We start from the raw sequence: 24324 nt of genomic DNA, 5'->3' as shown, positions 1-24324 counted from the left end.
CCTACTTTTTGCACGTAAAAAAGTAGTATTATGAAGTATATCGTAATAAAGATGTGGATTAAAGGACGTAATGCCAGGGTGTAATTGGTTTTCGATGGTGACGTAAGGACGCTATATTTTAGTGTCAGGAGGATTAAAGGTAATGCCCCATGTATACATGTATGTAATATCACACCACTGCTATATCAAGCACAAGTAGTCATTACTCATACGCATGAGTGACGGCTTTCGATGGTGACGTATATGTCGATCAGTGTCGGGTGGATTAAAGGAAATGCCTCTATGTATATGTATATGTAATTGTGGATTAAAGGACCCAATGCCTTTGATGGTGACGTATATCTCGATCAATGTCGGGTGGATTAAAGGAAATGCCTCTATGTATATGTACTGTATATGTAATTTGTAAGTTGATTAGCGGTATACTGTGGTTACTTTTGATGCGTATGCACCGTCCCAGCATATGACGTCAGGGTATAACTGATATAGCTAGCTCAGTAGTCAGTACGTCATTTGCTGGGACAGTGCATACACACTCCTGGGCGAAACTAGTACTTGCGCGCTCTGCTTGCGCAAGTAATTATTAAAGGAGAATTCCATAATAGAAGGCTTTCTTACCTTTATTTGTAGTCGTTACGTGCCCACCAAAGAGGTCCAGGTGTTATTTTGTGCATAAGTGCATTATTGGCTATTTCCCCTAATATAAGACCTCAATGGGGGTTGGGTTTTGGTGCCAATTTGCTTATTTCCATCGAAATAAGTAGCCAAGTGCCGCTTGGGATACTTTTTTGAGCGATGGAAATAAGCGAATTAGCACAACACCCCTTAGCCCCATTCAATTCAATGCAATTCATTGAGGGCTTATGGCCAATAATGTGCTTTTGCACAAAATAACACCTGGACCTCTTTGGTAAGAAAGCCTTCTAGTATGGAATTCTCCTTTATGAGCGTCCCTCACTTCACACAGGTGTGATTTTTATGATGTTATATTCAATAATTCCATGTTTATTCACAGGCACTTCTGGGGCATAAGTATATATTCGGTCACAGACTGAAAGGTTTGGGAGGCCTTGGCGATTACGTAACGGACAGCACACAAAACTTCAACAGACAGTGAGTGGGTTAATATATTAATAGTATTAACATATCAAATGAATATGAAAAGACCCAGCTGTGTTTATTTATAATTTATTTACACAAAATACACAAATACAGTGGCATTACAAATGAAGTCTTACGGTAAAATGTGGAGTGAAGGGAGGGATAGACGACATTTAATCCAAGAAGAGTCCACGGTGAAGAAGAGATGCATTGTGGGAGTCGTGACCGTCTCCACTGCACGGATAAAATTCCAGAAAAGAAAATAAAAGAAACTAAATGAGAGAAATAAGTTAAGCTTTTCTTTTCTTTGTTTGTTTTTTTACAACAAAAAGAAAAAAAAAGGAAAAAAGGGAAGAACCACAATGAAGTATTTAAGCATTCACGTCGACCTCTCCATACATGATGAAATCATCCCACACACACGTCCAGAGGATGACGCGATCATTATGAATGGATGGTATTACACACATCCAAGAAGATAAAATGCAACATTTTGGCCAAAAGGAGGCACCTCGTATTTACACAAGAAGAGTAAAAAGTACAAAAAAAACAAAAGAAAAATCACCACTAAAACCCTTTGATCACCCCCCCCCCCCCTTCCCTCTTTACAGCACTGGTTCCCAAACACTGGGTCGGGACCCGTTTGTGGGTCACGGAGACATTTTTTTATTTTTATAAGTTTTGTTTTTAATTGGTATCATTTCAAAACACTTTTATCCCCAGTGATTCCATGAAGAAATCCAATCAAAGAAAAACCTAAGAAATTCCATAAATTAGAAGACAAATTAGAAGCCAATCTACATTTGTGAGATCTGTCATTTTCACTAGTTTGGATGCCGGGCCACACAAAAAAAAGAAAAAACGTCAAATTTCTTTTTGGCTCTTGGGCTAAAAATGTTTGGGAACCACTACTCTACAGAACCGGGCCTATACAGTACATGTACAGTAAAAAAAAAAAAAAAAAACATTCTACCACACTGAGTGACACGCCTAGCAAATATTATGTCCTGAAATCTCCACTCGGGAGGAAGCGCGAAGCCTCTGTAAGTCTTTTTTTTCCCCTCCTTCTTTTTGGTGACAGACAGGTACAGTGGTGTCCCAGTTCCAAGGACAAGACGGACTGGCGTCCGGACAAGTGTCTGGTGGTGGTGGTGGTGGTGATATAAAAAGGAGGACGGGGGGGAGGGGGGGCTGTGCCGTGTCCTGTGCATTGCCCGTAGCACCAGTTATTAAAGTCCGTAGGGTTTAGTGAGAGCTATCCAACCCCAACCTGTTCCCATCAACGACTCCTTTTCAATGTTTTAAAGTTAAACACCTAGGTTATGCGTCCTTGCATATATAAAAAAAAAAAAACGTGGACAAAAAGACAATCCAAAATGCATCCAAGACTGAAAACAGGCTTCATGATGGCCTTAGTGGTTAGGATGGTACGGGGTGGGTGGGGCGGGTGGGGAGAGTCCTGTATCCGGGGAGGGAGGCCGGCCGCAGGTTCAAACCTTTTGAAAGGGAGGTTGCTGTCGAAGTTAATCCCGGAGACAGTTGATCCGCTCGCTACCTTCTCATTCACCGTTCGTTGGCTACCGATGTTAAGCCGGATGCGAAGAATGACTTTCTGAACAGGCGTGCAGAGAGCGTCCGATGAGTTGAAGTGTAGTTTAGGGAGGCAGGGAGGGAGAGAGGGGGAGAGTTTCTCAACAACTGATAATACAAAAATTAAAAAGGTCCTCTGCTTCACGAGCTCCATCTTTGTTTGTTTTTCTTCTTCTATACACTAAGGCAGACCTACAATGCCATTTTACACACAACACACACACACACACACACACGCACACAAAAAGAATACTAAAAAACAGGCAAAGAAACCCCCAAGTCCTATAATTCGTACAAAGTCTACGTTCCAGGCTTTGAATTCACAGATCGCCCCCCCTCCCCATCGGCACATGACCTGAAGAGAGAGACGACACGACTACTGCTACTGTGTTTCCATTCGGATGTCAAACACTAAAATGACTTAAGGAGTTTTGCGCGCAAGACAGACATTTAAAACAAGATGCCACCAAGGTGTGTTCCACCAATACGTCGACGACACACACTACCGAGGCATCGAATATGTAGGCTATCAAGAGATCGCCAGAGCCACTGAAATTAGATCTCAAGTAACACACAGCACATTGGGAAGTGTCATGCCAGATCCTTAAAATCGCCTTAAAACACGATGTTAAGATTCAGAGTTTTTTTTAAAATAAAATAATAATAATCTGCAAAATAGCCTTTTAACTTTGAGTGCCACCTGGTGGACAAAAGTGGTGGCACTTGGGGTTTGTCGCCATCTTGAATGCCAATAGCAATAGCGCCAATGCTAGCGAGCTAATCCTTGCTCCAGAAAAAAAATTTGCAATTGCGATCACCGCAAAAATCAGAAATTACCTCCGAACATCGGCGATCTGATCAACATCACGGACAGCGCTGTATTTTCAGAGAAAACAGCGTGGAGACCGTGGCTAATACAGAAGCGTATGTGGTTGCGTGCGCAACAACAATACTGGCGAGGCCCTAGCAACCGTGCATAGCAACCGGAGCGATTCCATAAATGGAAAAAAAAAAAAGCTAGGCATTCTTATATCGATATAAAGCGCATTAAAACGAGCGTACTCGTCAAGAGCACCTCGCGTATTTATTTGATAGGACGAGTATACTCGTCTAAAGCATCAAACGTGTTAATTATAAAAAAGGAAAGCTAAATTAAAATTAAAACGAAACGCAAAACATTTAGCCGTTTTCATCCCGTTCCTCAATACTTTACAAATTCACATAAAACATGGGAAACATAGTTAAGTAATGCAGTGGGGAAAGCACAGTCCAGCCGTCCTCGCTCGCCAGAAACAGGAGGCAAAAGCCCTACCTGACAAAATGTTGTAGAAACGCACGACATCCCACTTAAAAACACCAGGAACCGTCCCTCCTTGTAAACACAAAGCATAAACCGCACCTTTCCAAACAAACCCCATTTTATAAAAAACAAAATAAAACAGACAACTGGGGAATTCATGGAGTGAGTAGGTCTTCTCCAGTTGCACCGTCTTGGCTCTGCGCATCGCCCCCCATAGCTCTCTTTAAAAACAATTATGACAAAAGTAAAATCATGCTCACATCGTACTAGCTTTCAAGACAATAGAAGTGACATTCTCCATTAAAAAAAAATAATAATAAGTCCAACACAGACATCAAGTAAGTCAAGAGAATGCGGGTAGGTACAGACAGGGGGTTAAGTTGTCGAAATCACAAAAATAAAAACAAGAACGAAACAACCCCGCCGCCACCACCAAAAGAAGGTAAGACATGAGAGAGAGAGAGAAGGAGAACAGGAATGAATGGCTCTTTGCTGGCTGGTGCCGTTCAACGTTTATTCTTTCTGGTTTATGGTCGGGCGGGTGGGGGGGGGTGGGTGTGCAGGAATAGGGGATGGGGGGGCAGTGTGTGCTGGTGGTGGTGGTTGAGTGAGTCAACCCCCCTTCCACCCCCTTCCTTCCCCGTCATCACGAGACCCGCTCTTCCTCTATCGAAGGGAACGAGGCCGTGGACAAAAACTCTTGTGCAGGAGTGTGAGTGTGAGTGTGTGTGTGTGCGCGCGCCTTTGTTGTTGGCGTGCCCACCGTTACGACGACGTCGAGCCTTGGCTCAGCCGACGACAGCAGGTTTGCGTCAACGCTTTTCCAATTAAAATGATTAGCCGGCACCAGTGTGGATGCTTGTGCAGTTGGTGGTTTCAGACCCGAGTCCTCTCTGTGTGTGTGTGTGTGTGTGTGTGTGTGTGTGTGTGTGTGTGTGTGCTATGTGGTGCAGGCTGCGGTGTGTGGAGCCCCTCGGTTGATGATGGACAGGAGGCTCATCGCGGAGCTGCAGACTGGAGGCCGCTGGGCGTGACGCGAGACAAACCCTGAAGGACAGAGACAGACGGATAGCACAAATTACATTCAATGATTCAAAAAAAAGGGGAGAAGCCATACTACATAAACACACTCGACACATGTTTCTGTCATCTCTAGGAGTTGTCGCTGATATAAATAGAACGGCCAACGAATAGTGAAGAGCTCAAACTATAGCAGTGTTGTTTTTTGGCAGCAAATTTAGATTTTTTTGTTTTGGTCATAGTCTCTTGAATAGCTTTAATTTAGTTTTAGTTACATTTTAGTCACATGGAATGTTTTAGTCTAGCTTTAGTCGAAATGTAAAATCGAATGTATTTTGGCGGGGGCTGATTTTACACTTTTTGAAAATAGCCGATCTACAAGCTCACAACGCGTCGCAGCGTGACACGTTGTGAGCTTGTAGATCTGCTATTTTGAGCATGCAACCAAGTGTAAGATGACTTATACTGGATCTCTTGTCCACTAGTCCCTTCCTAACATTTTAGTCTAGTTTTGATTTGTTGACAATATTGTCAATACATTTAGCTTAGTTTTAGTCATCATAGCTTAGTTTTCATTTAGTTTCCATTTAGTTTTCGTCAGTGAAAAAAGGTAGTCGACGAACATTTTTCGTCTTAGTCGACGAAAACAACACTGCAAACTAGTGACGCCACAGGGTGAGAGTGGTTGGCCCTTGACGCAATTGACGTAATGAATCAAAAAATCCCTCATTACCCTAATGACGTAATTGTTTTATTCCCTATAATCCTTAATGTAGCAAAATGTAGCAACTTTTGGCTAGTTTGGCCGATGTAATCTACCTAAAACCGGCCGAAATCCTCGCGTGCACGCTCTCGCACGCGCGTATTCAAATAAACGGTGAAAGCTTAGCATCCCGGACAGATCACTGTGTAACACAGTGCAGAAAGCTAGCGGATGTTGTGATCCGTTTGACCGGAAATGACATCGCCAAATTCGCTCTATTCGGTCAAAATCGGCATAATGGTTCAAAGTTACCGCCACCATCAGGACTCGGTGTCTAATACTATAGTCTTGCCCTGTGAAAATGAGATGTAGTGTGTATATCACGGATTTTTCTAGTGGCATTAAAAATATGAATAGTGCAGGTAGAAGGCACAATAAACTGTTAATTAGGGTGGCCATACGGGGGTTAAGGACGCTGTGCCAAATGCAAGAGGAATGTGGTTTAGGTTCAAACGACACTCGACGCTCAACAATCTACTGAATCAACTCCGTCCTGGAATTCGTTTACGGGTTAGCCAGCTACAACGCACGGACAGATGGAGACCCGCCCCCGTCATAATAACAGTCACCACAGGGGGGGGGGGGGGGGACTAAGCTCATTGTACCCCTGGCCTGCAGTGGCATGGCTGGGTATGCAAAACAGACCTTAATTATTCAAACGTTATTCATGAGCCGAGCCCTCATCGGGCCGGGGCGTCGCCAGCAGACAAAAGAGCGATCGTTTGTTTGTGTGCGGCGGGAGTCCGAGCCTCGGCTAGCAGGACGACAGCGAGTCGTATGAGGATGGAGGCAAACGGCACCGCAACAAGGTTAATATTACCCCCTCTCAGATTCTACAAAATGTCTTCTAAATCCTGACAGTTTTCTGAAAAAGCTACAGTATGTTTCTATATCAGTGGTGCTCAAACTATTTCATGTCAAGGTTCCCCCAGAATGATATGCATTCGGAAAATATTTTGTTCTTTGTATATCTGCTATTTCTCAATGCCTAAAGTTTTAAAATAATGGTTAAAGTGGTCAAAAAACAAGGTGACACAGATGCGTTCCATGTTTAACTGGGTTGAGCACAATTCTGTGTCATCGGCGAAGGCATGTGGTGTAGTGGGAAAAAGAAGGGGATTGCAGTCAGTGACGAAAACTAAATGAAATCTAAGCTACGATGACTAAAACCAAGACTAAATATACTGACAATTTCGTCAACAAATAAAAACTAGACTAAAATGTTAGGAAGGGACTAGTGGACAAGAGATCCAATACAAAGTCATGTGAGCTTGTAGATCTGCGATTTTCAGCAAGTGTAAAATGATGCCTTTCGACGGCATCAAGGCCCGCCAAAATACATTTTAGTCGACTAAATCAACTGTAGATTTAGTCGACTAAAATCGCATGATATTTAGTCGACTAAAACTAGACTAACACGAAAATATTCCGGGTGACTAAAATGTGAGTAAAGCTGAATTAAAACCATTCAAGAGACTATGACTAAAACAACACTGATTGCAGTACAGCAGGGTTCCCCAATTAATTTTCCTCAAGGGCCATATTTTGACTAGGGTACCAGGCTGGGGGCCGAACACACAAGGTCGAGGTCTTGCCCTGAAAATTCATTTTCAGGACAAGACCCCATTTGAAAAGGATGCCCAGTTTGACATGCATAGGCTACTGACCCCCATTTAATGCCATTTATATCTGGGACCCCCTAAAAAAAAAGAAAAAAAAACCTTTAAAAAAAGAAATCTTCCAGGGGCCACAAGGGGGCCATTTGCCGCCTATTGGGGAACCCTGCAGTACGGGGACCCTTGGGGACCCCGCCATATAGATTATGTACACTACACGTGTGTATTTATATTTCTACCACTTCTTTTTTAAAGGTTTCATTCTTGTTCCTTCCTTCTGTTCAGATCATTGTTTAGGTGTACATTGGTCACTTCCGGCATACTGTATCTGTATACTGTATATCTGCTTTTGAATAGTCGTCCCAGTCAGGCAGAAACCCTCGTATCTCATCATTTCTACTTTTTAACCCATTTAGACTCGAGGGGGATTCTAAAGAAAATGTCTTCTAAATCCTATGTTTCTGTGTCAGTGGTGCTCAACCTTTTCATGGATTCAAGGACCCCCAGAATGATATGTATGTGGCCGCCGACCCCCATCTGAAAATATGTAGTTCCAGGGACCCCCCCAGAAGCAAAGATTTGTGCCACATTTTGCATAACAAAATATTTTACGTTTTGGTTCCGAGAGGCTACTGTAAATCTCATCGAATGGTCGTCCGTGGCTCAAATACCCAATAAATAATGGGCCTTGATATGAAAAGGGTTGAAAACCACTGTGCAATTTGATCTGGCTTTGTCTGAGATGGGGGGGGGGGGGAAGAGCAGGTACAACTTAGTCCACATGGTGGCACTGTTTCCATATTGAAAAATGTAAGCTACCTTCCCTTGGCTCTTGCAGCACAATGGCCATATCTTCCAATTTTAAACACAATGACAAAGAAGATCATGTCGTGTCAAAATTCTGTCAGACACGGAAGATGAAGCAGAGTCTCTAACCAGTCTGGAAGTCACCTTACTTATAACCACTTCAGCCACTAAGATATTTACTAACACAAAAAATAAGAAAATAAACGAAAACTACCTTCTAAAATATCGTCTCACTTTTCAGGATTCAAATTCAAAAACAGCAAAAGTAGCAATAGTCCGGCAGCCAACAGGCTTTTTTTTTTTTAATTTAGAAATTAAATTTGGTATACAATTCTAAAATATTGTCATGAATTGTTTGAATTGTCAAACTAGGGGGTTTCCATGATTCTGAATCCATTCCAAGCATTAGTCTTTGTGCAAAACTAATGCTTGCAATGACAAACCCCTAGTTTTGACACTTCACATGCTACTTGAAGAAGAATGAAAGAATTGCTCAATTCCGGTCAGCAGGTGGATTCGTGAATGTATGTATATATAGACAATATTTTAGGCCAATAAAAAAACAAAACGATATACCAAATCTCCCATTCCATGCCCCCCGGCTGCCAGACTACAGACGTACAATCTCAAAACGCATATCCAGAGTGTGCTGTAGTATGATCAAGTAGGGTGGAAAAAAAGAATATGCATTTAAGAGGTTTCTGCCTGACAGCAACGCCACTGTATGCTATTTTAGTAAACAGCCAGATTCACCTCCTGCTACTGGGGCATACTAGCGGTTTTCTACCCTCCTCTCCACAAGCCAGGCTTCACCGTGCCTGGAATAGACCCGGCTCTAAGAATAGACGTTAACGTGAATGAGAAATCATATATGGGCAGTTCTCATAGCTCTGAGTCAGTGCAGCTTCCAGAACATTACATGACACAGGCTGGATAGAGAGCTCATGGCCAGAGGTGGTTCTCAAAGTGGGGTTCGGGGGACCCCCGGGGTCCTTGGGGGGAGGGGGTTCCAGGGGATCCCCAGCAAGATTAGTGAACCCTTTTTGGTGTTTTAAAGATGGAGTGCCACAGTTTTTCATGTGTCTATGAGGTGACAGTACTTCATTAGACACCCTGGAGTAGTTTGTATGTGCAATGGTGTATTAACTTTGTATTTAGGGTTTCTACCTGGAGGCTGAACCCTTGACAGCCTTAACGGGCCAATGAAATAAACAGTAATATAGTGACACCACACTATCAGCCCCTCCCCTAACCCCTCCCCCTTTATCATACAACTACAGCTGTGGGTGCGGCTTCAGTTCAGGTGGATCACCACCCATCACCACCAGGCAAACCAGGCATACTTAATGAACTGGTGGGCGTGTCCACATAAAAGCATGATTTTAACAAATACTGTACACTTTTTTGAAAAATGATGCCTCCTTATATAACAATAAGAACTGATGATCATGTTTTAGGGTGGAAAAAAACACAGCACTCAATCTTTAAGCATTATGTTATGCTTTAGCTATTGAAAAATAGCAGATCTACAAGCTCATAGCGCACGAGCTTGTAGGTCTGCTGCTGAAAAATCGTGAAAATGAAGTGCAAAGCTTTGAATATATTATTTCAGAGCAAACGTTTTAACGCAAATCTTTGCTTCTGGGGGGCGTCCCTGGAACAACATATTTTAATTAAGTATAATCTTGGGGGGTCCTTGACATGAAAATGTTTGAGAACGACTGACATAGAAACATGCGTTCTTCATAAAACCGTTAGGATTTAGAAGACATTTTGTAGAATCGTCCTCAGGTCTAAATGGGTTAATATAGCGTCAATATTATTATAATAATACATGAAGATGGTCGTACGGAGGGGACTCCCTAGCACAAGATATTTTCAGAGGGGCATCCACGGTCAAATACATATGAATTCTTTGGATTGTTGACATGGAAAAGTTTGAGAACCACTGCGCAATGCCACAGCACATCAGGAAGTATCCAAGACAAAAACATGATGAGAATAATCTCACTTCCTGTTTAGTGGAACAATGGGGAGAAGTGAGACTGACCGAGCACACAGGAACCATTGTTTACAACCTTTGTCGATTTTAACGAGATAGAAATTATAAATTAAATAAACTATACTAAGTATTAGGCTTTTGGTGTCAGGTAGGTACTACCCCCAAATTGATATGTATTTGGCTCAAAATAGCTGAAATACTATAGATCTACAAGCTTACAACACGCCATGAAGTGATGTGTTGTAAGCTTGTAGATCTGCTATTTCCGCTATTTTTGAAAAATGGTTTAACCAAATTCATACATACTTTAGCTATTTTTGAAAAACCATGAAAATGTGGCGCAAATCTTTGAATATATATCCTTTCAACATTTTTAACTCAAATCTTTGCTTCTGGGGGAGGTCCCTGGAAGAACATATTTTGAAACTGGGGTCCGCGGCCAATTACATACAATTCTGGGGCTCCTTGACATGAAATAGTCTGAGAACCACTGACATAGAAAACAGAGGTTTTTCGGTAAACCGTCATGATTTAGAAGACATTTGTAGAATCTGGTCTCAGGTCTAAATGGGTTAAAACAAATGTATGGACACATGGAAACGATTGACGACAGAAATAAATGATCTCAAATAAATTGCGCTTAGACGAGTATGTGATAATTGTGACATGCCCTGAAGAAGGCAACCTGCTTGCCGAAACGTTGGTTTATCAACGTTTCTAGCATCGTGAGTACGAGCTGTGCGGCCTCTTTTCTTCAAAGTCAAAGAAAGGCCTATAATAGGCGTCACCTGGGTGACACAGGTGTGTTAATTACCTGAGACGCGGAGATGCGCGAGTCCTGACGCCCCGTCAGGTCGGACGAGGAGATGTTGACGGGAGCGCCGCGATGCAGACGCATGGCCACCTTCCTCTGCTCCCTCTCCAGGCCTGCATGGGGGGAAACAAAAGACACACAGGTCGTGCACATTAAGGAAAAGAGAAGAGAAATACCTTAACCCATTTCGGGAGGGAACCCCCTTTTTGTGTTTTAAGCATTCTGTTCTGCTTTAGCTATTGGAAAATAGCAGATCTACAAGCTCTTAGCGCGGCACCGAGTGCCGCGCTAAGAGCTTGTAGTTCTGCTATTTTTTGAAAAATAATCGCGGAAATGTGGCGCAAATCTTTGAATATATATTCTTTCAGAGCGAATGTTTTTAACTCAAATCTTTGCTTCTGGAGGAGGGGGGTCCCTGGAACAACATATTTTCAGATGGGGGTCGGCGGCCAATTACAGATAATTTTTGGGGTCCTTGACATGAAATATTGAGAACCACTGACATAGAAACATGGTTTTTCAGAAAATTGTCATGATTTAGAAGACATTTTTTTAAATTTCGACGTCGGGCCTAAATGGGTTAAAAAAATATACATTTATGTTCATGGGTGGACATTACCGGCCACTTCACAGTTAACATTTTTTGAGTGGTGTAAACCACTCCTACAACTGGCTTTGTTGTGCAGAAAAAATGAGCATGGTTGCTATGTTCACCCTGTTCACCCGGGTGTGATTTCATTATGTCAGAGCTGATTTCATTACGTCAGAGCTGATCAGGCTATATAATACCTTACACCACTCAGTTCACACGGGTGTGATTTTTTTACAGCATCTACAAATGATGTCTGACGGACGGCATAAGAGCGGATTTTTAACTGTTTTACCATCAAGACAGGGTACATTAAATAACAGCATGCTACCCTGAAATCATGACTCCGCTGGTAAACACGAAAGTTGGCATGAATGATGTTATTAATGTCCGTTTCGTGATACGTTTGCGTGCGTGCGTGCGTGCGTGTACTGTATGCGTGCGCTCCGTACCTGTGTGTGAGGAGGGGTTGAGCGGCGACGGGGCGGCTGCGTCCCCCGCCGCTCTGGGCCGCCCCGAGGCGGAGGGCCTCGGGAGGGCCCCCGCCGGGTTCCTACCGCCATGTCTCAGACGCTCCTCTCTCTCCCTCCTCTCGGCGTCCTCCACCGCCCGGGTGGCACCCTGGGCACCCTGCGCACACAAACACACACATTTAACATCTTTATTTGCATTCACATTCAGGCCCGACGTCGAAATTAAAAAAAACATTCGCTCTGAAAGAATATATATTCAAAGATCTGTGCCGCATTTTTACGATTTTTTCAAAAATAGCAGACCTACAAGCTCGTAGTGCGCCACTCGGTGGCACACGATGAGCTTGTAGATCTGCTATTTTTTAAATAGCTAAAGTATAACATAATGCTTAGTTAAAACACCAAAAGGGGTTCCCGTCCAGAATGGGTTAACAAGAAATTCTTGAACACAAACAATAGTGGATGCGCAAACTTGGAAAACTCTACAACAAGTGCTTCAGGATACAGATCACGGGTATACAGAAAGCATGGCCTTCTCCATATATGGCGACTGCCAATTATTGCAGACACTGAACAGAATTTTGGCCCCTCACGACTGATTTATGCACACACACACACACACACACACACACCAACAGTGAAAACCACGAGTACAAAAACAATAAAAATAAAAGTCCTTTTGTTGGGACCGTCGACTCACAAACTTGAGCATGTTCCAGTCGAAGACGTAGTCGTACGAGAAGCCTTGTCTGTGGAACAGATTCCTGAACAGCTGTCGCAGGTACGAGTAGTCTGGCTTGTCGTCGAACCGCAGCGAGCGGCAGAAGTTCAGGTACGTGGCAAACTCCGCTGTGGTGGCAAGAGAGAGACAGAGAGAGAGAGGTTGCTGAGTCATGTGTGTGTTTGTGTGTGCGTGTGCTTGTGTGTGTATTGTGGTGTCTCTGCTATAATTGGCAGCCGTCATATATGGCGGAGACACTGTTACTTATACCCATAGAGTACAGAGTGATGTGCCTGTTGTATCATGAAAACACATGCCATGACTTTGCAGATGTAACTTTTTTTTTTATATATATAATTTTTTTTATCCCACGATTTTGTAACCCATTTTTCACCCCTGTGTCAATTATCTAATGTGATCCTGGGCTCTACACACCCTCCGCCAACCTAGTCCCATATGGGGGACATGGGGAGAGCAACAGACTTGAACTCATGCTTCCTTCATGCCTGAGTGTCCAAGTCGCTCCTTTACACCTGACAGGGGGGGAGTTTCCCTGGTTGGACGTAGCGCGTGGAAGGAACACGTTATTCCAACCAGTTCCTTTCCCCTCCATCAGGCACCCCGGCTGGCCAGGGGGAGGCAGTTTGTTTAGAGACCAGGATTACTGCATGTTTTTTTGTGAGGGTACCTACCCTAGGGGACACGGGGAGAACATGCAAACTCCACACAGAAAGGCCCTTTCGCCAACCCCGCCTCGGGTATGGGCACTGATGACGCGGAGGAGAGGACACGCCCCCACAGCGTTCGCAGATGTAACTTTAATTCACCTATAATATTTGTGTCCTTGTATGCATATCCTTTGTGTGGACATAAATAAATGGTTAAAGTGTGTGTGTGCGTGTGTGCGTGTGTGTGTGTGTGTGCGTGCGGGGTTTCGCATTGTGAGCGTTAACACATACATGGGTATCCCTTGCAGAGCACTTCGATGGGCGTGGACATCTTCTTCTCGCTGATGCGTTCGTACTTCTGCCTCTTGGTGGCGGCCTTGAGGCCCTGCCAGGGCAGAGAGCCCAGGTTGAAGTACATGAGCACGTAGCCCAGGGACTCCAGGTCATCTCGCCTGGACTGCTCTGTGGACAGCAAGACATGAACACTCGAGATTTAAGTTGTGGGGGAATGATGAGAGGGTCAACTCCTAACCGGGCGTCACCAGGAAAGCCTGGTATCCATTAAAAAACGTGTTCCGGTGGTTGTTTTTGTTCCCCCACACAAAGCAAATCAATTAGTTTCGTTTCACTAGTTGAGATTGAGGTTAGCTCCGAGTCTGAAGAGAAAATGCCGGTATATCTTTTACACCAGAACATGTTACAAAACACAGCCCCCAGTGCTGTGTGTTTTATCACCACTTGATAAGAAGCCAGGGCATGGCGGCAGAATAGTTTGATCTCCTCCACATTGCACACGTTAGTGGGCTAGCTAGCTAACTAGCTAGCTGGCTACATAACGTAAACAGACTGGCTGCAAGCGGGTGCGCGTCCACTTCCAGCCAGCCTATAAGGACAACGTGGCCAAATGAATATGAAAAGCTACGATTTTAGGTTTGTGAAATCTACTGGCGCGAGCGTATTCCAATTTGGTATGGAACGCTCTTTTTTTAAATTTTTTATGACGAATGGATACGTGTCTTCATATACGGTAAGAAAACAGCTTGTGTCATGGCGCGTGTGTGAGCGTGCGTGTGTGTGCGCGTGCGTTACCTATGCCCAGGTGTGTGTTGATGGAGGCGTAGCGGGCCGTCCCTGTGAGGTTCTTGTTCTCGCGGTAGGGGATGTGCTGGTGCGTGCGGGCGTCCCGGTACTTCTTGGCCAGGCCAAAGTCGATGATGTAGACGAGGTTGCCCTTCTTGCCCAGACCCATCAGGAAGTTGTCCGGCTTCACGTCTCTGTGGATGAAGTTCTTGGAGTGGATGTACTCGATGCGGCTGATCTGGACGGGAACAGAAGAGAACAGCATTGTTATTAGCCAGTGGTTTTTCAACCTTTTTCATATCAAAGAGGCATTATATACTGTGTATATATTCAGCATTTGAGCCACGGACCACCATTAACCCATTTAGGCCTGACCTCAAAATTAAAAAAAAGATATTCTAAATCCTCCAGTTTTCTGAGATAAATATTTTCACGATTTTTCAAAAATAGCAGACCTACAAGATCGTAGCGCGCCACTCGGTGGCGCGCTATGAGCTTGTAGATCTGCTATTTATCAATAGCTAAATTATAACATAATGTTTAGAACACCAAAGGGGGTTCCCGCCCCAAAATGGGTTAAGAGATTCAGCCCCTCAGACCCAAAACTAAAGAATATGTTGTTGTCGTTTGGATTTAGTATTTTGTCCACAATTCCATGCTGGATTGATGTTGGCACCATAGGAGAGATAAGGTAAACGTTGATCAAGATGACAATTATTTTACATGCTCTAATTGTGTAGACTTGTTGTAAATCAATAGCCTAATGCAGGTATTTAACGATAATTTAACTTGAAAGCGTATAATGAAACCAAATGGACCCTCATTTTACAGTCTCAAGAGTCAAGAGTTTAAGATCTAAGGGTCCATTATGTTACCAACTCTCCATCATTTAGCTGGGGACCACCTGGAACCGCCTCAAGGGCCACTTGTGGTCCCCAGACCACTGGTTGACAACCACTGCCATTAGCGTTTGTTCAGCAGTTACTTTAAGGGCTGCAACTATCGATTATTTTCTTAGCGATAATTCCATTATAAATGTATTGCTATAGAAATCTATTCAATGTTTCATAACTCTAAGAATATGACCTCCACAGGGCAACAACAAAAAAGCATCTAAAGAATGACTCGACGACAGAACTTGAACACGTGAATTCTGAAGAAAAAAAACATCGAAAACGGGTGCTGGTGGGATGGGAAAAAAAAAAAAAAAAAACATGTTATAGTCCACTGTGTGATGAAAGAGGCGATAGTTTAGACCAGCACAAAGCCCTCGAGTTAGGAAGCCACCCACCCTAGAACACTTTTCGCTGCCACCGTGGGCAAGAATGCTCGCTGGGGGTGACGGGACAATGTTGGCTCTGTGTTCCGTTATGTAAAGAGTGTTGAGACAACTTGGGTTGTGACTTGGCACAACAATAACATTGAATGGGCTCCATGCACACACGCCATTTTGGAAAAGAAGGGTGTTAAAGGGACACTTCACCCTTTTTGCAAAGAAATATATGTTAATGACGTTTAGAAGCTTTAGAACACTTTCCTGGGGTCTTTGTGTGTCTAATATATGGTTTTAGATTTTAGCAGTGAGCCCAGTGACTCTGATGAACGAAAACAAAATGGAAACTACATGAAAACTAAGCTATGATGACTAAAACTAAGACTAAATATACTGACGATTTCGTCGACAAATAAAACTAAAACTAAAACAAGAGATCCAGTACAAGTCATTTTACACTTGGTTGCATGCTGAAAATAGCAGATCTACAAGCTCACGTGTCGCAGCGCGACGCGTTGTGGGCTTGTAGATCGGCTATTTTCAGCAAGTGAAAAAAAACAGTCATTACGACGGCATCGAGGCCCACCAAAATACATTTTGGTCGACTAAATCAACTGTAGATTTAGTCGACTAAAACTAGACTAACACCAACACATTCCAGGTGACTAAAATGTGACTGAAACTAAATGAAAACTATTCAAGAGACTGTGACTAAAACCAAAATCAAAATCTGCTACAGAAAAACAACACCGGTTGCAAGTAGGTTGCATGTTGCGAGGAGTCGTGTTTAGGGGCTTTTTTTTTTTTTACATCTCTATTTACAACAGAGTCTAAGTGTTGACGGAGAAGGCCTAAAACAGGGTCGTACCATCTGGTCGGCCAACAGCAGCACCGTCTTGAGGCTGAACTTGCGGGAGCAGAAGTTGAACAGGTCCTCCAGGCTGGGCCCCAGCAGCTCCATCACCATCACGTTGTAGTCGCCCTCAGCTCCGCACCACTTGATGGTCGGGATGCCCACTGGAAGAAGGAAGGTAGGTTCAGGTTAATTTATTAGTTTTTGTCCCCGAGGGGGAGATTTGTTGTACAGCAAAAGCATCATAACAGGCAGAAAACGTAAATCACATAAAAATACAGTAAAGGCACGTGGTGGTACACATAAAAACAAAACAGGAAGTCAGTTCAAGTCATCAGTGTAGCATTGGAATTCATCATCACTTGCAGTTGTATGTTAACAGTTGTATATTAACGCATTTTGAGCGGGAACCCCTTTTGGTGGTTACATACATTGTTATAATTTAGCTATTGAAAAATAGCAGATCTACAAGCTCATAGCGCGGCACCGAGTGCCGCGCTATGAGCTTGTAGGTCTGCTATTTTTGAAAAATCGTTATTAAATATGCCTCAAATCTTTCAGAAATGATTTAGAAAACTTTTTCTTTCGCCACTTTTGCCCCTACTGCTACTCATAGTCACATAGGTGAGGACACAAGGCGAGGACGGACGGACATTGCTGTTCCTTGGAGTGGTTTGCACCACTCAAAAATACAAGAAGCGACATGAAAGTTACCTCCTCCTCATATGAGCATTTAAGACTGATAGATACAGGCACGAAGGACAATTTATATCCGTTACTATAGTTGCCCCTGCAGGGACCTTTAGGCGGAGGCCAGAAGGGAGCAGCCTATATTCAGAGCCGAGGGGATGAGAGTTGTCCATACGAATGCACTGAAGGGCTGATTTACTGTCAACTCTGTGCATGTTTAGTCAACACAATGTGTGTGTGTCAAACAGTTTAGTCGACACACGAGGCGTGTTGTCGACCGACGCAGGAACATGTGGATGGGACAGACCATATGGGGTGCTTTCCGCTTCCTGCCTTGCTTTGATGGGACATATTTCATCTCCACGTACTGAGCAATATTCCTACTGATAGGATCAAAGATACGGCTGAAAGACCTGAGATCAGATTCTAAAAATGTCTTCTACATCCTGAAAAAGCTATGTTTCTATGTCAGTCGTTCTTCGATTTTTCAAAATTAGCAGACCTACAAGCTCGTAGCGCGCCACTCGGTGGCGCGCTATGAGCTTGTAGATCTGCTATTTTTCAATAGCTAAAGCATAACATAATGCTAACACAACAAAAGGGGTTCCCGCCCAAAATAGGTTAATCACTCGAGTCCGATATACTTTGACATATGCCGACTATTGAATATATAGCCAATCTACAAACTCAGTAACTCACAATGCATCGCCTCTGCATGCGTTTGTGAGCGTATAGATTGGCTGTGTTGAACAATTTGGAAAAGACTTCATATTAGAAAATCAACCCAAAATAGTGGTGTCAGCTGTGTTAAATGTGGTTAAATACATTAAACCCATTCTAGACGGGAACCCCTTTTGGTGTTTTAAGCATTATGTTATACTTTATTTTTCTATTGGAAAAATAGCAGATCTACAAGCTCATAGCGCGGCACCGAGTGCCGCACTACGAGCTTGTAGATCTTTTTAGATTTTTGAAAAATCGTGAAAATGTGGCACAAATCTTATATATTCTTTCAAACTAAGCGAACGTTTTTAACTCAAAGCCTTGCTTCTGGGGGGGGTGGATTGAGAACCACCAGACATAGAAACATAGGGGTTTTCAGAAAACTGTCAGGATTTAGAAGGCATTTGTAGAATCATCCACGGGTCTAAATCTATGAATGTCTGTTGAATGTTATTGCCTGTACTTTGTGTTTCCACACACTGACTGTACTGCTGTTCTATCCTACTGACTCGCCTGCCAGCGAGGAGCCCCCACCGGGAGGACGTAGAGCCTCCGTCCTACCACTGTTGTTTTCGTCGACTAAAACTAAGGCGAAAAATGTTCGTCGGCTACCTTTTTTCACTGACGAAAACTACACGGAAACTACATGAACACTAAGCTGACGATGACTAAAACTGAGACTAAATATAGACAATTTCATCAACAAATAAAAACTAGACTAAAATGTTAGTAAAGGGACTAGTGGACAAGAGATCCAGTATTAGTCATTTTACACTTGGTTGCAGCATGCTGAAAATAGCAGATCTATAAGCTCGCAGCGCGACGCGTTGTGAACTTGTAGATTGTGTAAAATCAGTCATTACGACGGCATCAAGGCCCGCCAAAATAAATTTTAGTCGACTAAATCAACTGTACATTTAGTCTACTAAAATTTAGTCGACTGAAACTAGACTAAACACTTGAGCTTGTAGGTCTGCTATTTTTGAAAAATCGTGAAAATGTGACGCTAATGTCCTTGACATGAAAAAGGTTGAGCACCACTGACATAGAAACATGGGGTTTTTCTGAAAACTGTCATGATTTGTAGAATCGTCCTCAGGTCGAAATGAGTTAATGGAATTATCAAACCCACAAGCTCCGCGCGCCGCACGGTGGTGGTGGGCAGGCACTTCAACCACTGCACCACCCGAGCACCATCATCACGAGACAAACGTGAATGGAAACGTTTGATCATTACAGATGGTGGACGGACACCGCACACACACACACACACATACATACATACATACATACACACACACACACACACACACACACACACACACACACACACACACAGGCAAATAATATAAAAAAGGCCGGCAGCCACAACAAGACAGTTGTTTCAGTAGTAGCAGCACCTGTGGTAGCTGTGCTGCTGATTTACACAAACGGAGGAGGCCATCTGGCATTTCCTGTTCTCTACAGGCGCTGTATGTACTACTACACACATCATTGTGCTGTCTGTCTGTCTGTCTGTGTGTGTGTGCACTGCTGTGTGAACCAAAGGAAAAACGCACAGCCAAATATATCTCCCCCTAGCCTGGTTCAGTCTGCACGCTCTGGCTAATCCTGCCCCGTTACCATACACACACACACACACACACTTGTGCTCAGTTAGTTATGCCCACACATGCACATGCATACACACACACACTGCTGGCGCTGCTGGCACTTGCACAAATATACTCTGAAACAGACAAATTGTCCGCTCAGTCAGTGTATCGAGAAGAGAAATGATATTTATTTTTAGAGTCTGTGGGTCCGCTTGGAGACTGCGGGGCCAAATACGGCTGCGCAACCAAATGTGATCACAAGCGGCAACAAGGCGGCAGCTGTTCCATGCTATTTAAAGGCGGCAAAAATGTATTAATTTTTTTGCATAATCATTCTCTGTTGTGCATGCCCAGAGTGTTCCATCATTGACCTCATATTAATGTATTTAACCCATCGAGACCTGAGACCAGATTCTACTAAATGTACATTCTACATCATGACAGTTTTCTGAAAAACCCATGTTTCTATAATATCAGTGGTACTCAAACTATTTCATGTCAAGGACCCCAAGATTGGCCGCCGATCCTTATCTGAAAATATGTTGTTCCAGGGACCCCCCCAGAATAAAAGTAAGAGTTAAAAACGTTTGCTCTGAAAGAATATATATTCAAAGATGTGCACACGTTTTAACGATTTTTCAAAAATAGCAGATCTACAAGCTCAAAGCTCGGCACAGGTAAAGATTAAAAATAATGCTTAAAGTGGGTAAATGCTATAAATAAGGTGACACAGATGCTAACCAGGGAAAGACCTATTTTATACTTCAGCTAATAGAAGACCAGCCAAATTAATCTGCCATTTTCGAAACGGTTCGAAAATTCTAAATGAAAAGAACATTTGAGGAAATCATACAATTATTTTTCCAATATTGCTCAAAACGTAGATGCCAGGGTGTAGCCGTGCATCGAGAGGAATTCCAAGCGAACGTGGGAGCCGATGGGTGGGAAAACGTTGAAGACCTCACCACAGGGAATGGACAGAATTTTGCAACATGTGTTCTCACAGTTTTTATGGACCACAAATTAACAGTAAATGTCTCCATATCGCCTCATTTTCGCTCAACTTCCATAGCTGCACATTTGCACGATAACAGTAAAAAATAAGCAAAAATACAAATATTTTCAAAACGATTAATGACATTGAGTTCTTCATATTATGCCATTAAAAGACATCTATCCTAATAGAGTAGTCTTTATATATACACACACACCTTAGTTTAGAAAGCTACCGGAAACATTTATCCATCTACGAAAGCGCAATATACTACGATTTAGAATGACAAAGATGACACCACCAGTTGTCACTCATTGCTGTGATTCCGACAATTGTGCGATGCATTGTGCCGCCCCAAAGCTCTGCTAACCTTTGTTGTAACTGTTGTTTTTGGCAGCAAAATTTGATTTTAGTTTTAGTCAGTCTTTTGAATAGTTTTCATATAGTTTGTCACATTTTAGTCACCTGGAATGATTTAGTGTTAGTCTAGTTTTAGTCGACTAAATATCATAAGATTTGAGTCGACTAAATCTACAGTTGATTTAGTCGACTAAAATGCATTTTGGCGGGCCTTGATGCCGTCGTAATGACTGATTTTACACTTGCTGAAAATAGCCGATCTACAAGCTCACAACGCGTCGCAGCGCGACGCGTTGTGAGCTTGTTTTCATTTAGTTTCCATGTAGTTTGTCAGTGAAAAAAGGTAGTGGACAAACATTTTTCACTGCTGCTAACACGGTAGAACACAGCCGCAGGCCCTGCGACTGCAAGCTACACCGCGTACACGCACACACACACACACACACACACACACACACACACACACACACACACACGCACGCACACACTACACACGTCTAATCTATGAATAAACACTGAAAAAAGAGAGATATCACAATCGTGATATTTTAGTTGAAGATTAATTGACATACGATTAATGAATTGTGTTTTTTACCAGCGGCTTAGTTGTAAAGCTGCTGGTCAATGAAAGCCCATGAAATCTGATCTGACAGATAAACATGCTAGTCTGTCTAAACGGTCGCGCCACCGCGGAGTTAAATGCTGCAATTTGTAAGAATGGCAAAATATGACTCCTAACGTCGTTGAAGTGGGACTCATAATTGAATAACTGGGAGGCAGCATAGGCTATACAATGATGCAATCGCCAACTCTCAGCGCTGCTAGTTCAGTGAGTGCACACACTGGGAAGTGGGAACAATAACAATTACAAACAACGACGTGATTATTAGCTGCTGCCAACTAGTGGTAAGTGGACGTACAGGATGAGGCTGAATAATTGACGAGGCTGATTGGAAGGCTGCGATGCACTACTGCTACTACAAATAATAATTACCTTTTTGTTTGTTTTTTTTAAATCGGTAGGCCCCCTGGAGGCTCGAGGCCCGTTTCAATTGAAACATAATATTATATAAGGCCGCCGTTTTCTGGCCCCTCAATGTCGTAACTCTGTCTATAGTACTGTATGTATGGCTCTGGTTCAATGTCGTAACTCTGTCTATAGTACTGTATGTATGGCTCTGGTTCAAACCATGTGACCTACAGTTAAAAAGGTGGAATGAATTACCGAGTGCCTTGTGGTGACCCCGCCCCCTTGACACACTTTATTTTATGCGTGTGTGCGCTTTATTGATCCACTCACACAGCATAGGAGATTCTTTAATTAGCTGAGTAATAGGGGAGCCACACACACACACACACACACACACACACACACACACACACACACACACACACACACACACACACACACACACACACACACACACACACACACACACACACACACACACACACACACACACACACACACACACACACACACACACACACACACACACACACACACACACACACACACACACACACACACACACACACACACACACACACACACGGCGGCTAATTTTATAAATGGCATTTTTAACGTGCCAATTTTAACACCCGAGTTATACGTAGGTGTAGTTATTCCTAAAATAGCCAATCTACAAGCTCTCAAGGCGTCAAGGGAAGGCAATTCACGCTGCAAGCTTGGAAATCTGCCATTTTCTGTGCATCAGGCATAATGACTCCAACCAAAATGATTAAACATGGCCTCTAAAGGCATCCTATAGCCCACACCCCTACCTCAACCTTGACGTCATTAACATAATGACAATCTTCTAAACGTCATTAACATATATTTTTTTGCAAAAAAGGGTGAAGTGTCCCTTTAAATCTTTCCAAAAAATGTTGTCCTGCATGAAGGTTCCATCAGTGCACGATATTGAGTGTTCCACTTTTGATACATACTGTATACTGGACCGGTATGTATTTTTATCAGCCAGTGGCTGTGCAGTGCACTTATAGTACCACGCGACTAACACAGGCAACTAATAATAACTAGAAAAAGCACTCCCATAGATGCACGTTTCTCTGTAGGGGTTGAAATATGACCCACATATAAGTGCTTAAATGTTGACCTTGCACTGACTGACTGTGACCTTGACCGCTCCATCGATTTGAAAACGACACAAAATGTGCTGCCCCGTCAGTAAAAGGGAAGTATAAATGTCGGAACGGCTAATACCGCCATGCAATAAAGGGGAGAGAGTGACCTACATATCACACTCTTTCCATACCCATCTCAAACAATGGCTTAAGACAAAGCAGAACTCGGGTCATTTATTACCAGACATGTTGTACAATGCATTTTTTTTCCTTCTCCTTTCTTTCTATTTTTTTTTTTAATATCGCATATAAGGGGGCTGTGTCACCTGACCTCAGAAATCACATTCTTAATTTTCAGTCTGAAAAAGAAAAAAAAGGCAGATCCTATTTGATTACTATTATATTTTTTGCACAGAGAATATTACAGACCTGCCAACCTGTATGTATTTTTTTTTTTACATCGACGTGTGATTTGTCCATTTCCAATGTACGCAATGTACGCAAAATGCGCGCCACCGAGTGGCGCGCTACGAGCTTGTAGGTCTGCTGTTTTTGAAAAATCGAAGAACCACTGACATAGAAACATAGCTTTTTCAGAAAACTGTCAGGATGTAGAGGACATTTTTTTTTAGAATCTGATCTCAGGTCAAAATGGGTTAATCCTGCTAGTGTTTCAGTAGTGCAGCGTTAATAATACAGCGGTGTGGTGTGACGGCGACGCGCTCGAGCAAAGGATCTGGGGCTAGAATAAAAGACACGAGGATTTGTACAGTGACGCGACGTGACGCCACGTCGCTTGAAATGCAACGAGAAGTCAAATGGAAGAAGGAGGCACTACTGGATCATCTCAGACGATAACATTTGTATTTACTACGTTTACTATGACGCAGATATCAACTTGTACATTTAACCCATTTTGGGGCGGGAACCCCTTTCGGTGTTAGCATTATGTTATGCTTTAGCTGTTGAAAAATAGCAGATCTACAAGCTCATAGCGCGCCACCGAGCTTGTAGGTCTGCTAATTTTGAAAAGTCGAAGAACGACTGACATAGAAACATAGCTTTTTCAGAAAACTGTCAGGATGTAGAAGACATTTTTTAGAATCTGATCTCAGGTCAAAATGGGTTAAAAAAAAAGGTATTTAATCGTCACGAGGTGCTCCGGTGCTTCCATTCTGCAGCAGAGGCAGCCCGTTCTCACCAA

At 43.0% G+C, this 24324-nt stretch overlaps 1 protein-coding gene across 1 annotated transcript in view; it reads right to left on the bottom strand.

The window, feature by feature from the left end:
- Positions 1-1172: 1172 nt before the first annotated feature.
- csnk1da (casein kinase 1, delta a) overlaps positions 1173-24324 on the bottom strand; it is a 43715-nt gene continuing 20563 nt past the window's right edge. Inside the window, exons 3-9 of the mRNA XM_079521558.1 lie at positions 16686-16834; positions 14554-14782; positions 13756-13926; positions 12776-12924; positions 12055-12232; positions 11014-11126; positions 1173-5038 (exon numbers count right to left, since the gene is read on the bottom strand). Of these exons, the coding sequence (XP_079377684.1) occupies positions 4988-5038; positions 11014-11126; positions 12055-12232; positions 12776-12924; positions 13756-13926; positions 14554-14782; positions 16686-16834 (1040 nt within the window). The 3' untranslated portion in view covers positions 1173-4987. The remainder of the gene's footprint in view (positions 5039-11013; positions 11127-12054; positions 12233-12775; positions 12925-13755; positions 13927-14553; positions 14783-16685; positions 16835-24324) is intronic.

This window comes from Electrona antarctica (genome assembly GCF_951216825.1).
Source record: "Electrona antarctica genome assembly, chromosome: 14".
Classification (NCBI taxonomy): Eukaryota; Metazoa; Chordata; class Actinopteri; order Myctophiformes; family Myctophidae; genus Electrona; species Electrona antarctica.
The sequence above is the reverse complement of the archived record's forward strand: the minus strand, read 5'-3'. Positions and strand labels throughout refer to the sequence as shown.